Source organism: Pseudopipra pipra, chromosome 2, assembly GCF_036250125.1.
Source record: "Pseudopipra pipra isolate bDixPip1 chromosome 2, bDixPip1.hap1, whole genome shotgun sequence".
NCBI lineage: Eukaryota > Metazoa > Chordata > Aves > Passeriformes > Pipridae > Pseudopipra > Pseudopipra pipra.
Genome location: NC_087550.1, coordinates 95284880 through 95302037, shown reverse-complemented (window position 1 = coordinate 95302037; position 17158 = coordinate 95284880). Strand labels below are relative to the sequence as shown.

Below are 17158 nucleotides of genomic sequence, written 5' to 3'. Positions count from 1 at the left end.
AGGTAACTATTGACTCAAGGTTATGGAAGGAGTCCTCTAAATGGTGCATTGGGCCAGCCCAGTTTACAGAGCTGTGCTCTCTGCAAGTCCCTGAAAGGAAGTGAGAGGTTTTTCTATTTGTATTAAGGGAGAATTTGTTTTCATGAATGCACCTTAAGATGATGATCCACTGTGAGGGAAATCAGCTGAGCAGAAGGATTTGTTCCCTGCATTTTCTCTGTTGCTACACAAACCTGTGTAAGGTATGCAAGGATCAAATCAGAAGTATGATAGATGCAGTTAAACCTTTCTAGTTCTTACTTTGATTTGTGATCCACAGATTTTACTTCTAAACTGTATGTATGTGTATGGAGTTTGGGTTCTTGTTCAGATTATTTTGGTAACAGACACTCTGGAAAGAAAGGAAGAAAATATTTTCTGTTTGGAAACTCCTACATAGTGAGACTGCTGTTTGCATTTCTTCAATACTTTTAATAGTTCAGGTTTCAATAAATAAGAACTTATTGAGGAAAAACCTATTATTTGGAAAAGTAATGCCTAGGTCTGTTCTGCATTATGGTTGAGGGATGGTGGTGTTTTGATGTGGAACTTAACTAATTGCAAGTAACTTAACCGCCTGAGAGAAGTTATAGTTTATTATTTGTAAAACATATTTTACAAATAATAATTTATTATTTGTAAAACATAGCTCAAGTCATCAGTCTGGAGTTACTGAAATTCCCATTTAATAAAATATCAGGTGTGTTCTCCTCAGACTGCATTGATGGAAATTGCCCTAAAAAGGGTGAAGAATGGGGTTGTGAAAAATTTCTTTTGTATAGATGAAATTTCAGCATGCATGTTTTTCTTCAAGATATATGAAAGGAATGAGGCCACTAGCCTTAGCTGTGTAGCAGACATCCCTATTTGGTGAATGATTTTCTATCAGACCCACTCCTGTCTTCCATAAAGGGAGTATGTTCTCTTTTTTTCCTTTTCTTATAACGAGCTACATTCAGGTTCATTAAAGGCAAAACTGAAGATAGAGCAGCTTCGAGGTGACTACTGTTTGCCATGGACTATGCTGGAACTTACATATCTTTATAGATGACTTGTGCACATTTATGGTCCCTCTTCCATTCTCTGTTAAGACCTTGGGGAGGAGGAGTAAAAGCAAATATTTAGAAAGAGGTACCCTGCATGTTAGACTTCTAGTCCTGAATCAGCCTTTTTCATGGACTTCTTTTGACTTTTTGTTCTGGAACAGGAATCTTTTCTTTACTCTGGAGTTGATAGAAATTCATTATCTATCTTCCAAACATCTGTGGTATCATGGGAAAGGGGCTTCCTTAAAGATTATGTGGAAAAAAATTAAAGTACTAATGCTATAATCAGCATTCCAAGACAATATCTAGATTTAGTAAAATAGTTTCTAGATTGTTCTATAGTCATAAAGAGAACACAAAAGAGATAACTCAGTTTGTGTCTCTCAGTTTTCTTCTTACTAAGCAGGTAAATCTGGATTATGATAGCAGGTAGGGGAACTGTCAACACAAGATCTATAATTACAATTGCTTTTTAGCACTTTTAGCTCATTTTCCCCCAGCTCTTCTAGTAGCTAAATTGTTATTTCTGTGAAATAATCTCCTGCCTACAGAAAATCTGTTTTTGAAATGAGTTGAAAGGAAAACATGTTTTTGAACTGAGAGCAGCTGCTCAATCTCACTTAATCTTTTATTTCATTATCTGTGGTTTCCCAATGTGGAAAAGTCTTTGACTTTTTTTTTTTTTTGAGCCTTGCCTTGAGAACTGTTCCTCATCTGCTTTGCACTGTGAATTTGTAAAAAGTGAGATCCAGTGCTAATGACCTAAACCACAATAATGTGTAGAGCAACTTTATTCCTTTCACTTTATTAACAAGCCTAATAGGAGCCATAAAGAGGAGCGAGCTAGATTTGTGGAATTTGGTATCTTGGATGAGAATTTATGCAAGCCACTGAGGTTGGAGAACAAGATCACATGGCACCATGGAACCCACGAGTGTGTGTGATTTCATATACGTTTCCTTGTTCTCAAAAAAAATAGAGCATTATATCCTGATTACTGTTGCTTTCTTTTTAACTGATAGCATACTAAGGACGTTTGGAAGGATGTACCATTTGCACTGTTACTTTAGTATACATGAGAACATGCAGATGGGTGTATGTAAACTTTGGATATCCTTCAATGAGCAAAATCTTTTAATGGAATTAATGTGAAGAAGTAGGTCATTAAAGGGGGAAAAACTTAACTATTCATGTCAAAGAAAGTAAAATGCCACAAATGTTTTCTGAAGAACTACATTTAGTCTTGTTCTACTTCCATGGTTAATGCCATTTTATGAAAAGGATCAGTTCGTAAATCATGTGGTTATATTTTTAAAAAATGAGAAAAAGTTAATTGTTCAAGCTGTTAGTGAAAAAAATAGTAGCCTTTCCCTGCAGGAAAGTGATGAACATAGAAGAGAGAATGCTATGTAAATGTTTCTACATTTGCATGCATATAAATGTATAGAATTATATGCATATGGAGTATGTGGAATTGAATAAAAATAGATTACTAATATAAATACATTTTAAAAAGTCAGGTTTTGTTGTGGGGTTGATAGGTGACTGCACAAATTGCACACAGCTAGCATACTGAGGCCTGTTCCCAAGAGAAAACTCAACAGGTATATTAATATTTCTTTCTACCTCTCTCCTTTTTTTTTTTTTTTTTTTGTATCCACACATATTCCTCAGGGTATTTCTGATCACCTTCATAAAGCCTCATGAAGCCAGTGGTGGTAATCCTCAGTGACAGAGGCACATGCTGGGTCATCACTTCTGTATTGAAAATTATAATACATCTGTGACTTTCTACTATATAAGTAAAGCTAAATTACTTAGTTGTTTCAAGTATTTAAATAACCTGCATGGTACACAAGTGTGAAAGAATAATTTAAGGCATGCAACGCAAGACAGGATTTTAAGCTTGAATTTCAATGAATCGTAGTCAGACTTCCAGGAGTCTTCCCGTCTTTCACCTAAAGTGGATCAATGAGGACTCTGGTTCAGAAAGCAGTTCAACCACGTAACTCATCTGACCACAAAGTTCACTGGGGGCAAAAGCTGTAACATCCTAGCTGGGGAGCTAAGTTAGAGGTGGTACCTAGGCGGAGAAGTGCCCGGGTCCTTCCCAAGTGCTTGGGGAACCTCAGTAAGTTAACCTCAGGAGTCCTCTAAGAATGCCTAGATCAGATTATACTGCAATCCATACTGTTGTGATAGTGTTATGTTTCTGGACATACAACCTAGTGGTTAGAACTCTGTCCCTGAATATAGGAGATGGTTGGAGATGACTGGAGAAGGTCTAAACCCACAGCTCTTCATATGGTTTTCACCTATCCTGATGAAGTTAGACTGCTGATACACAAAATATTGTGGATTTCAGAGAGACAAAAGAAAATAAATTATTTTAGATCTGTAAATAAGGACATTCCTCAGAATGGAGATTTCTCTGTCCTTCTTTTTTTTTTCTGAGTAGTGGTAAGTAGATATATTTCCCATTTGGGAATCATAAGATGTGTAAGAAACACTGGAAATAAGAAACAGTAGCAAGGATTATTAGCCAGATAATAAATAGCACAGAAGGAAGTTTTAAGACCTTTTAAAAAATTAAACATTCAATGAAAGGTTTGCCCCTGTGGATGTTAAATTGATTTTTAGAATTTAATTAGTTCCTAAAGAGAAGTTTGATGGAGAAAATTAAAAATAAATTGTTTGCTTGTGAGTTAATAGTATCACTAATTAGGCTTTGTAAATGTAGACTATGAACTAAACTGAACTCTTATCTTACCAGTGGGAACTTGGACACTGATCCACTGGATTTAGCTACAGCAACATAGTCCTAAGAGTTTGTGACTGTCTTTATACTTTGATGTTTGGGCCAAGTGGCAAGGGGTAGCTTGTATAGGGACAGAGTGTGGTAGAGGACTCTGGCTGTGCTCAGTCTGTTCACATGTGATGAAGTTGCAAGTTTTTGTAAGTTCTTGCAAATCAAAATTTCCAGTAGTGCTTAGACTTCAGAAGCTGTCTGGTTCTTTCCCCATCTTCTGGAGTATTATTTTGGAAGGAAGAGTTCAGTCTTACTGTATCCTGCTGTGCAAAAGCAGTGATCATCTCTGTACTATCCTAAATTAGCTACAAGTTTAGCTATACAAAGATGTGATCATGGGATAAGTTATAGTGGGAACGTACATTGTATTGTGTACTCTACAGTGAATCTGTAGTTGTTCATCTCTCTTCCACTGAATGGGAAGTCAACTCAAACTGCATCGTGTTGGCAAAAAATGTGGATATGCACATAAATCAGTACTGTGAAACCGTGCACCTTTAACCTACTTCATGCTATTTTGCTCCTGAGCCCTTTACCTAGTCTTTAGGGTTGCCACTTCTGCATACATGTGGACTTTAGCTATTCTACTCTGTTTTTCTGAAATGAAAACTTGTCAGAGATTCTACAAATAAGTAGGAAAATTAAAATGGGATTAAAAATTGCACACTAAAGTGATTCTGAGATAAATTGAAGTATTTTGAATCATCATTTCTGGAACTAGAAAGGAAATATTTTCTCCTTTCACTAGCCAAAGGTATTTTCTCTTTGGCAGCAGGCTCAGATTTCTGATCACATGGGAATACTTTGCAAATCGGATACTGTCCACTCAATTATTATTGATCACTAGAGTTCAATCTCTTATGCTGTATCTACATATTGATGTTGTTCTGCATGGCACAGCATGCAGTCCAGTTGCATTTTGCATTCTGTGTATTGAACTAGGTGTCTTTAGGAACATTTTAAAATAATATATTTAAAGCCCTTCCTTCTGCAGTCTTTCTAAAATAGAAGCAATTTATCATTGCAGAGAAATATTTTTCTCAAAAATATTTTTTATATATATGAGATATTGGATAAAGTTTTGCAATATATTTATCATTTTTATTGAGAAATTACTTGAGAATGAGGATGTGTTGAGAATAAGTAAGCCAGTAACTTTTCACATATATTGAGCACTGCATGCAGAATTCAAGTGAGTTGTATTGAAATGGAATAAATATGTCATAGCATTTAGAATATAAACAAGGCATACATGTAAATTTGGAAACTAATATCAGCACCCTGGGAACAGTTTTCCTGACATTTTCTTTAAGAGCTATAGACAGAAACCTAAGAACAAAGTAGGACTATATTCTGATAATTTGAATTCCATCTCTAATCATATGTAGAGTTCTTATTGTCTGGCCTAAGAGGTCATATGTGTAACAATAGCACTCAAGTTCATTAACACAATTCTGAGCATCTGAATTTAAACTAAAGGTGCAGTATCTGTAATATTTGCTACCTGCCACATGTTCCACACTAGTTATTTACCTCACTGGTTAATAGTGGGTCCAGTCCTGTTCAAGGTCTTCATTGATGAGCTGGACAGAGAGACAGAGCACACCCTCAGTAAGCTCACAGAGCTGTGAGGCAGGGATGATACACTATATTAAAAATGCATATTATTAAAAACCACAAAATATGTCTTTTTCAAGCAAGATACTACATTAGATGTGCATCATTATCCAGAATTGCATCTTCACCTAAATTCTGAGACCTTCTCCTACTTCTTCTGCCGCAACTTTCACCAAACTTGACCCTCTATTTGCGATCATTGTGAACATTTCTTAAGAAAGGAATTAATATAGAAGTACCCAATAAAAATTACTTGGAGCTGAGTAATTCCACATTAAATTCTTCTTTCAGTGATATTACATCTTAGAGATGAGTTAAAAGTGTGCTACTGACCAAGATAATTATCCCATTTTTTCCTGAATTTTATATGTCAAAGGTCATTTGGTTTCTTAACTCAACAAAGAAGAAAATGTTCTTCTAGCATTGCCTGGAGATTATCTATATACCAGAAATAATAGATACCTGCAAGATTTTGTGGGGTTTTTATTATCTGCAAATCAGTTAGATATGAAATTGTGTTTCTTCCATAATTCTACCGTCACCAGCAAACTCTCATGGATCAGTGAATAGAAAACAAAACAAACAAAAATCATACTTCCTAGTAGTGGAACAAGTGCAATAAGTAGTTAAAATATCCTTCAAAGATCCTGTGATCTTCAAATCCACCATTTATTTGCTTTTTTTATAATTTTTTGATTTTATCTGGCAGGACAGGAAAGTAGAAATTTATTTTCATAGCACTATAATGAATGTAAGATTTTACACTTGCAAGTCTCCTTTCATTCCTTTTCACTAAGCATGAGAGTCAAATCCTCTCATCTAATATTGTTTAGCAATTCAGAAAATATACATATAATTTCAATTTGTTGTCTAGGCTTCCCTTACAGTCAACAACAAGAGAAAACTAGAAGAATGTAGTGTGTTTTGTAGCAGGATAGATTATTTTGCTGCATAGAATATGGTCTAGTAGGATATCTGAGGTGTTTGAAACAGCTGAGGTGAGTCATTTTTGATGCCTCTCTGTCACCTTGTCACTATGATGCAAACTCAGGAAATCATCTCAGACTATACCTTAAATTTGATGACATAAGACCTACCTGAATTTGCTAGTGTTTCATGTCATATTTCACTCTGAGCCAGGAGCTCAGAGTGCAGGGGTCAGGAGCCCGTTCTGAGGGTTTTTTTGCTACAATACTTGCAGAGAAAGCTCCTGAAAGAAGCAGTCATACATTCTATTAATAATTTCATATTACAGTTGACCACTGCTGCTGTGGTTTTAAGAGAGACTGTCCTTGGTACTTCTCAACTATATTAGCTAAATTCTTTATCATACAAGCTGTTATGAAAAGTTATTAAATTTACCTAAGGTCAATCCTATTTCATAATTCCTTGCAGTTAAAAGCAATAGAGAGGACACTTTAATTAATATTATGACCTCTTGAGGAAGATAAATGACATTTAACTGATCTTGTAACTTCTAGTGATATAACACTAGTAAAATTTTATGTCCACCAGACATTTATGAATTTTCAAGTATGAGAGCTTTCTTATTAAAAAAAAAAGGTAAAAAGATTCCCCTTCATAGAACAAATTCCTACATTAACAATATTTAATATAGAAAATACAAGTTTTCTTATCATGCTGGTGATTTCTTTTCAAGCTTTTCATGAATCTCTTCCTCCCACCCACACCATCCCTCAATGGTTCCTCTTAGTTGTCTGTCCTTTATATTGAATTTTGAATTAAAGAAATTTCAACCTGAAATTTCAGCTGAAATCATCAAACTCACTTTCATTGTCTCCAGTTAGTGACAAATGGCAATTTTATTTGGCAATGGATGGTTCTCTTTGAGGTTGGATTGATGGATAAGGCCATAAGAGGTCGGGCCAGCTGACGAGGTTACCCATACCAGCTGTCTACCCATCCCTTCTGCAGGGGCATCTATGCTGCTTGTCAGTCAGCTTTTGAACTGCTGCTGGTTACTGTGTAGTGCTTTTGACTGTAATCTGTGACAGTTTATTTAAAAATACTGCTGCAAATGGTGGTGGTTCCAAAACTCACTGATGAGCAGCTCAGACATCTGTGTAGCAAAGGCAGACTGGACAGCTAGTGTGGCAACAGTGTCAGCTGTCTCAGACAAAGCCAGCTTTCTGACATTCAAGAGTCCTTTATTTTGTCTTTGCCTTTTTGTATGTTTGGTTTTGTTTAAGGTTATAATCAGCCTGCTGTCTAAGATCCCCAGCTTTGAAGTGTTTTTGAATGGGAATGTGTAAGAACCCCAGTTGTGTTTTGAGATCTCACTGCAAAATCCTAAAATGCTTTTAATTCTTGTCTGTAGGCTGGAGCAAATGTGCTTCTGCAAGATGTTAATGGAAATATTGCACTTGATTATGCTGTAGAAGGGACTGAATCTAGCAGCATCCTTCTGATGTACTTGGAAGAAAATGGTAAGTCAGCTCTTCAGCTTTTGGAATGTCATAAAAATGATAAGGAAGTATATTGATTTAATGTAAGTCACACCAAAGCAAATTGAACTATATGACTTCGGAGATGAAGGGCAGGAAGATGATTTGGAGTCACAAAAGTTTAGAGTGTGTTTAGATTGGAAAAACTAACAAAGGTAGTGGCAGTTGCCATTGTCAAATCTGCTTTTGTCCTTTCATATGGAGATACTAGAATGTAAATTCAAGGCAGAAAAAACTGCAACAGTGCAGAAGCTTTTAAAACAATTAATTTTACAATTCGAGGACCAGGTTTCACATGTGTATTTCATTTCACATGTGAGTTATGTGTGTCTCAGAGTATATTTTTTCGAGTGACTGCTAAATAAATAAATCTCTGCCAACTGTTTGAATGGAAATGCATATGATGATTTATCACTTATTCAAAAATATCAGTATTGGTTTTGGTGGGGTTTTCTTATTATGAAAATACTGTAGGTAGATTTCTATTATGAATTATGCTTAATATGTTATAGATGACAGGACCTATGTTGAAAAAATGGGTTTTTTGCTCATCAGTTCAAAACTTAGATAAGAGTTCTGAAGTGAGATTTCTAGCATTGCTTTTGACTGTAATAGGTTGTCTCAACATTGTATGTGGCTCATCTTAACTCTGAGGAAAAGGCATTAAGCAGAAATAATGAACTGTAATGAAAAATGTGTGATTTCAACATCGCCTCCCTGTAAGAAATCTTTTTCAGCATAAACTAAGTTAAATTATATTCTGTTAATGAACACTTAAAATAGAAGTTAACTTACACTGTCAAGGAAATCACACTCATTATCAGGTTCTATACTGTTAGTCCATAGCACATCTAGTGTGTTGCGTAGGTCTGTTTTATAATTTTTCTTCCTCTGTGCTTGGCAATGTCTTTGCAGCTCAGGAACTCTGGTTTTGGATTTTCCTAATGGCAGGACAGCTATTAACTTTATTGCTTTGAAAAATGCAGATATTTGGAGTCATAATGGTCTGAATACTTGGGCTCGTGGTATTTAACACGTAGCATGCAACAAGCCTGTAGCATACAAGAGGTAGTCTGCTTACTTGCAATTATTAATGCAGATCTATCAGAAAATGTTTTCTCTTATCTTGGTTTGTCTCTCTGTTTGTTTGCAAAATAAAATAGATTTGGGAAAAAAGAAAAAAAAGTTTGGCTAGTTTCTTGGCAAAGTGTTTACACTGAAGGAACTTGCATGGAACAGTGGATTTTTTTTTGATTCTTTAGGTATCACTGATACCTCTTTTCCAGTAGCTAGGAGAGGCACTGTTCATCAGTAAACAATGATTCTGTGAATGTAGGAACTTTCCAAATTAAAAAACTTAAACATTATGAAGGTGAGATCTACCTCTACTAACTATTAGCTAAACCCAATGTAACCATCAGACCAGTAGGCACTCAGAAGCCTAGTGGGCTTATGAGCTTTAGAATTTTATTTGGGTTGATTTATCTAAATCAAGTGTCTGGTAGTCACTCTATACCAAACCCTTCTTAGAGCAAAAGAGATGCTTCGAAGGTACGTATCTGTAAGGGGTCATCTGAACTTCATGCTTCTTTCCAAGTGCTATAAGAGGAGCTCGGAACACCTAACTGAGACATAGAAGTCTGCTATGTAGGATGATTTTTATGACATTTAAATTTACAAGTCTGTAATTTAGGTGCCTTTACTCTAACTTTGGTGTCTAAATTCCTATCACCATTAGTGGAGTGCTGGAAAATGTTCTGCCTCTGGAGAGTGGAAGGGTTATTCGTTTGACCAGCCACAAGGAAAACACTGGTAAAAGCTGTTGAATTTGTTTTGTGCCAAGATGTTATTGGTTTTGCATGTTACTGGTGTTCTTTTTTGCTATGGAAAGAAAGTCATGACTCTTCGATATCTGCCGAGGCAAGGCCACCTGAGAGTAGACCAGGTTACTGAGAGCCATGTTGGATTGGAGATTCTACTGTCTATCTGGGCTCCCATTCCAGTGCTAATCCATCTTCATGTAATTTCTTTTCATTTTACTTTCAGTTGGAATTTTCTTTGTTGCCACTTACACCTCTAGCTTCTTATCCTTTCATTGTTTACTTCCAGGAAGTGTCTCCCTCCAGAGGTGAAATGAAAAGGTGATTTTTCATTATTTTTCCTGTTTTATTCTGAACCTGATTGATTATTGGAATCATCAAGAAAGCCCACCTGGCGCATTCCATAACCTTTATTTTAACAAGTAACATCTTTTTGTTTTACGGCAAAGCTTTTGATTTATTAACGACATGTAAAAAATATTGAACTTCAATTGACTGTTAGTGTGTTCTCTCTTTTAGAGGCAGAATGTTCTACTGTAAAAACATGTCAGTGAAACTCTGATCATGGCATATGATCCTTATATTCCCTCCTTTTCCATTAGACTGTTTTAAATACTTAATACTTTGAGGAATGCAACGTTTTTGTTTACTTCCTTTCTTGCTATTTAGTTGTATAGTGAATTGCATGACTCAGCTATAAACTACAAATGATTGGCAGATGTTTCTTGGTTCTGTATTTGCCAAGTCACAGGAGGTGATGCATTCACCGTAATTCATTTCCAAAAAAGTGGTGTTCTCTTTTGTCTTCCAAGATCTCAGGCTCCAGCTTTCAGGAGTAACTGTGCATTCGAAGAACATCAGCCATGTTATTTAATCTGAGAAAAGACTATTTGTGAATTAATGTCTTTCTTGAGTGTTGTATAGTAAGAGTTTATGCAGTAGCTGATTCTTACAAAAGCAAAAGAAAATCATCTGCTGTGATTTTATTTTTCTAAGAATGACTATGTGTAAATAACGTATCTACCCAAAGGTATAGAAGATATTTCTTTTTTCTGCTATGGCACATAACAAAAAATGGGCATTGCTTTTCTACAAAATATTCTTTTTGTGTTTAACAATTCACTTTCTAATTTAGAATAGGTGGTTAAAGCTTATTGACCCTTCATGGTAATAGAGATTTCATGCACTTCAGCAAAATCTATTTTGATATTCTGAGGTGTATGAATAATGGATCAGAATATTAAAGGGATCATATCCAGGTGTCTCAGAAAACTGTACATAGAGCTAAAATCATGTGCAAGTCCTATCTATTTAGGTAGTTTTGTATGGTTTAAATCAGTTCAAATATTGTACAGATTTCACAAAAATAGACCATGGTTTATTAAATTCTTACTGGCAAATGGATTAAGCTTTATTCTTCAGCTGCAAAATAGAAGGAATAAATTTATTTTTTTGCCTTGAAGCAGTAGGTAGAGTAAAAAAAAAACAAAGAAGCTAAGTGTTAGTACAGAATCCTACACTGAAGACAGTGTTTAACATTAGCCAGAAATAGCCAAGTTGTAAATTACTAAAATAAGGAGAATTTCCCTGAAGCTAACAGTTAACGAACAACATAAGGGAAATGACATGTGTAGGAAAAGCTGATTCAGAAAATTAGTGGGCAAAGGATTAAGGAAAAATTTACTGTAAAACTGACATTATATATTAAGCTAACATGTGATAGGAAGACCCACCAAAAATTAATTTTTATTTAAAATGTACAGTAACTTGAAATTATTCATGAAATCTGGTGTGGTTGCACTAAAAGCCAAATGCCTATTTAGCTGCTCACTCATTCCCTTCCTGAGAAGGTCAGGGGGAGAAAACAGGATGAGAAAGCTTGTTCTTTGAGATAAAGACAGTAAGATTACTTACCAGTTACTGTCACATGCAAAACAGACTCAACTTGGTGAAAATTGTCAATTAGAATAGGTTGAGGTAGTAAGAAACAGCTGGAGTCAGTACATGGCAGTCATGGAAGTCTTCTTCACACTTTTCCTCTGCTCCGGTGTGGGTTTTTCACAGGTATGCAGTTCCTTCAGGAATATCTGTCTGCTTTGCCATGGTTCACATGTGGCTGACCAGCTCAGCTGTGTCCTGCAGTGGACCTGCTAGAGCTGACTAGAATTGTCTGTGGTCCTCACGGGACAGCCCCTGGCTCTTCCACAGAAGCCATCCCAACAGCCCCACAACTGCCAACACCTGGAAGATACAGTGGTGTGTTTCTCAACACACTGGCACTTTTCGTGAGAATAAGATCAAAATGAAAATCCCAGTTATGTGTATTTTTCATCAGTTTTGATTGCTATTAATTAAAAAAAATGTTCAGAATATGTATACCAAAATGTTTTAACATTGAGGTTGCACTACAGAATCTAGTAATCCAACAAGGGGAAAAAAATAATATAGTTTCTTCAAAGCATTCAAGAAAAGCAGTTGATATAAATCAACATAGTTTCAGAAAAATAGTGCTCTAGATTTTAATATTTAAAACTATTTCACAGACATTAAGGAAATAACACTAATACACTGCAGTAAGAACTGACCAAAATGCTAACACATACGGATTGTTAGCACTAAAGATCAGCAAGCTTCAGCTAAAACCAAATCCCCTGATATATTTGATATTTTAGAACCATATGCACCATGATCTTGATTTATGGTTACAAATTTTCTTTTAACAGTATTGATGCAGTAGGTTGCAGTAGTTTCTGTTTGTGGACAGAAAAACACACAATCAAAACCAAACAGCCTCAGGGTGGTTCAAAGTTTTTTCACTTTGATTCTCGTTGATCAGGAACCACCTACCGATAAGATTATCACACACAAAGAAATCTATTTTCTGTGTTAATTGATAGGTGTTGGTGTTGCCAGTGAGAACAGGGAACCAAATGAGATGATTCAGTAGGTCCCTTCAAGTCCAAAAAATGAAGCACACAGCTGACACGTCATAGTTGTAGTAGAAAATGCCATAGTTGACATCTTCCTTTGGCCTTTATGTTTTCTAATATAAGCATGAATAAGCTACCTTAGTTTTTTTTCTAGTTCTTAGGGAACTGACTTTGAAGTCTTAGATTCCTCTTAATATTTTTGTGCTTCCAGCATGTTACCCATATGTTTCTATCAAAGGGAAAACCTTTAAATCTACCATGCAGAGTTTTGGCACTGGAATTAACATTTGAAGTTATAGCTAGTAGTTTATGATCTATTGACTGATACTAGAAGGAAAACAGGCATCTCCTTGACTAATAGGCTTTGCAAAGATTTGAAAGAAGATTGCGAAGAACATCAGAAGCTGGGGATGCCCTTTTAGTATCCTTTCAACCAACTTATCAAGGAATAATCTAATTCTGTTACCATAAGAAATGGATAATCATTTTTTTGTAGAATTCCTGAAATTATAACCTTTATCAAGTTGGAAAAAAATGTCAGTGCTTGCAGTGCACCACAGGCCCTGCGATGTGTCCCCCAGCCTTTCTCCCTGGCACTTGGCTGCCTGTGCTCAAAACCAGCTGTGATGTGGTACAGCCATATAACCTGGGAGCCATTGGCTGAGAAAAGAGCTAAGTTGTGAGGCAGAGCTGGGAGAAGTATTGTCATGATCTTTCACCCATCCTTTGTCTCTGAAGCCATGTTTAGGCTCAGGTTCTTGCTTGAGGTAGTCCAGTGTCCAGCATCCAGCCACGGTAGTCCAGTTGCTGACCCCAACCCTGAACCACTGACTTTACTCCTTGCTTCAACTGATTTATCTGGATTTGTTGTTAGAGGCTTTTCAGACATTCACAGAAATGCTATTGGCCTTGATTCCCATCACCAGACCTTCTCAATTTTCTTGTTTGCATAGAGGGACTGTGCCCTGCCTGCCCTGTATTCACTCTCAGCTCCTGCCTCCATGGTATGTGTTGATTAGCCTGCTTTTACTGCTCTTTCACAAAAAAAATTAACCATAACACATTAAGACATTGCAGAGAAATCCAGAGTATTGAAATACCATATGTGAAGATCTCATTTCAGACATGATACGTGTCACAAGTAAGCAGAGACAGTGATATACTTGTTTTGCTTCTTTGTTCTCATATTCATATTCAAAATAAAATAATAAATATGCAATGCATATCCAAAAATGAATACTTCAATATTAAGCCTTGAGATTGTACCAGTCTATTAAAGTAGATTACACAAAATATTTTTGTTTTCATAAATGTTAAGAAGAGACAGAGTTCATTTAACTAATTTTAGCTGAAAGGGTCATCAGTATCCTCATTTATAGAAGAGAGAGGAAAAAAAGCATGTTTCACTAGGATGGGAGAATTGTCACTCTGATAGCTACATGAGGAGGAAGTGGGAATCTCGTTTCTGATAGCATTTTCAGACTAGAAGGAAATAAACTTTGTCAGTCCAGAAAGCCAACTGTATCCTGGGCTGCATCAAAAGCAGCGTGGCCAGCAGGTCAAGGGAGGTGATTCTGCCCTTCTACTCCGCTGTGGTAAGACCTCACTTGCAATGCTACATCCAGCTCTGGGGTCCCCAGCACAGGAAGGACATTGACCTGCTGGTAGCAAGCGCAGAGGAGGCCACTAAGATGATTTGAGGGATGGAGCACCTCTCCTGCAAGGAAAGGCTGAGAGAATTATGTTTGTTCAGCCTACAAAAAGGTTTTGGGGTGACCTAATTGTGGCCTTCTGGTACCTGAAGGGAGCCTACAAGAAAGATGGAGAGAGACAAGAGCACATAGTGACAGGAAGAAGGACAGTGGTTTTAACTGAAAGAGAGTAGGTTTGGATTAGATATTAGGAAGATGAGTCACTGGAACAGGTTGCCCAGAGAAGCTGTGGATACCTCATCCCTGGGAATGTTCAAGGCCAGGTTGGATGGGACTCTGAGCAACTTGATCTAGTGAAAGGTGTCTCTCTCCATGGTAGGGTGGTTGGAAGTAGGTGACCTTCAAGATCCCTTCTCACCTGAGACAGTCTGTGAAACTAAACATCCTAAGCATATGTAATGACATCATATAATGATATCTTTAAAGGCAGACAGGTAAAACCCTCCAGCAACAATTAGTTGATGCTTCTGCGGTGAATTAAAGCTATAGGCCTCAGTAGTTTTGCAAACATACATTCTTTTGCAGAATCTGAAAATATTGGCTTCCCTTCTTGCATAATAAATGTTGCTGACATATATCTGTTCATACGCTGAACTTAGAAAATCAGATTCACATAATGTCAAGCAATATGCACAAGAGCTATTTAACAATGTAATCTAACAAAAATAATGCTGTTTACAAAGTTATCTACTAAGCAGCTAGAAAAGTCTTTCTAAAACTTTAGGCAAATAAAGCTGGATAAAGTAACAGCTATATCTGAATATTTTAATGAATGAAAATTACTATTTCAAGAACCGTACAATTACTTTTTTTTTTAATTGTTTTTTTGTGAACATGTCTATCCTATTCTATTCTGCACAAGAGAAAAATACAAATTCTAAACCATGGTATCCCCCAAATTATGGAAGAGTACAGAGAGGCTCATCACACTTGGGGTGAAAAGAGCCTTACTGTATTTACAGCTCTGTGCAGGAAAGGCAGATATAGGCAGGGTGACAAAAGACTGAAGTACGGAGGAGAGATTGGGTTCTCAAAACTGTTTTAAGTTTTTAATGTGTATTTGTGTTCGCAAGACAAGGGGCCGTTGACCTCTCCTAAAGACTGTTATAAGCCCACTGGGGAATGGCATGCAAGTCACAACAGGAGTGGCTGCTGAGTGTGTGTGCAGTGGGTATTTCCCAAAGAGTGCTTCAGTGTTTTGCTTTGTACTGGTCCCAGGAACAGGTGTTCCCCTTGCAGATGGAGAGACTTCTTCGTATGGGACATTTATGAGGAAAATATTTTTAATAGCAATCCTCAGTTCTGTTTGCCATGTATTTCTTTATCGCTGTAACTTTTTGAAAGTTACTTTTTGATTATTTATCTGAGGTTTTATATTCCTTTGGGTTGTCACTTCTATGATCATATGCCAGAGAGGGTGAGACAGCCAAAGTACATGAAATGGCTTTGTCAGGTGTTTCTCTTAAACAGTGAGAAGTAATTTATTTTGTAGCTTTTAGGTTATGCTCCTGCCTGTCATCAGCACTGATACTTATCACCAAATGTGTGCCCTGCAGGGTCACTACAGTTTTAAATGTTCCGTCTCCATTTTATCTCCTGCAGAATTGGTAAGCGTGTAGCTCTTCTGATTTTACAGGGTATTTGGAGTGTATTTTCCTTCCTATGGCTTTTTTTTTTTTTTTAACTTTCCATTTTTTAAAATGTGAATCTGTTCCCATAGTTCATGCCAATTTGTTTTTCTTCCTCTGTTCATGCTGGCTGTCATCCCATTTCAGCTGAATATCTAACCCACATTTCCCCTTTGAAAAGCAATGGGAAGGTCATTCTTTGATTCAGGCAGAAAGAGTTACTTACTTTATGAGTAGCATTTTGTTGTTCCATCTAAACTCCTGAAAAGGATCACTCCCTGGGGAGGGAGGGTGGACTCTCCAGAACTACAGACTTGATTAAGGGAAAGCGCTTAGTGACAAGGTCTACTTGTTTGAACCTCAGAGAATGATACATGTGCATGCTTGATAAATGTGCTTCTCAGCTTCCCACCAGAGAAGTGTGCGCTGAAGCCTAAACTGGTATTTCTAATTTGTGGATTGTGAACTTAGTTTTTGGTTTTGAGTGTTTGAAGTATTCTCAGACAAAAGAGGTAGTGTATTAATTTCTACCCATTGCCTCTATCCTTGAAAAACAAAACTTATTGTAATTATTTACCAGACATATCAAGAGAAAGAAAAAATTGACATAAGTTCTTCAGCAGTATTTAAGAACGGATGCCCTCTTTGGGTATAAAATGCTACATATATTTTTTAACTTTAATCTTTCCTACCTGACAACATTAGAAAAAGCTTTATCATGATGAGTGAAGTTTCATTTTGGCTGTCTGTCAATACTGTATGTTTAAAATGTTAAGTTAGCACTGCAAACGATAACTAATTTTGGGTGTATATTGCCCTTCATGCCACATGGTGTTTTGGAAATATAAACTTAGGTATTTGAGAGAGTTCTGCCACTGAGACAAGAATGTTGAACCATGAGTTTACTGTTGCAAGAATCAGGAAATAGGCAGAAACTGAAAGAAAAAAAGAGATTTAATTGGTGCCATGTGGCATCAATAATCTGTAAATGTCATCAGGTAGTTTAAAATCATTACTCTGAAATATGATGAAGGCATAAAAGCTTTCATTCTGATTAAATAAATACATTGATTGTTAGGAGACACTGAGAAC

The 17158-nt window shown here is 36.5% G+C and overlaps 1 protein-coding gene across 5 annotated transcripts in view; it reads left to right on the top strand.

Annotated features, from left to right (window-relative positions):
• MYO16 (myosin XVI) overlaps positions 1 to 17158 on the top strand; it is a 375232-nt gene that overhangs the window by 141853 nt on the left and 216221 nt on the right. For all 5 annotated transcript variants that reach the window (XM_064646535.1, XM_064646539.1, XM_064646537.1 and 2 more), the window contains one exon: positions 7850 to 7958. In XM_064646535.1, coding sequence (XP_064502605.1) covers positions 7850 to 7958 — 109 coding nt within the window. The remainder of the gene's footprint in view (positions 1 to 7849; positions 7959 to 17158) is intronic.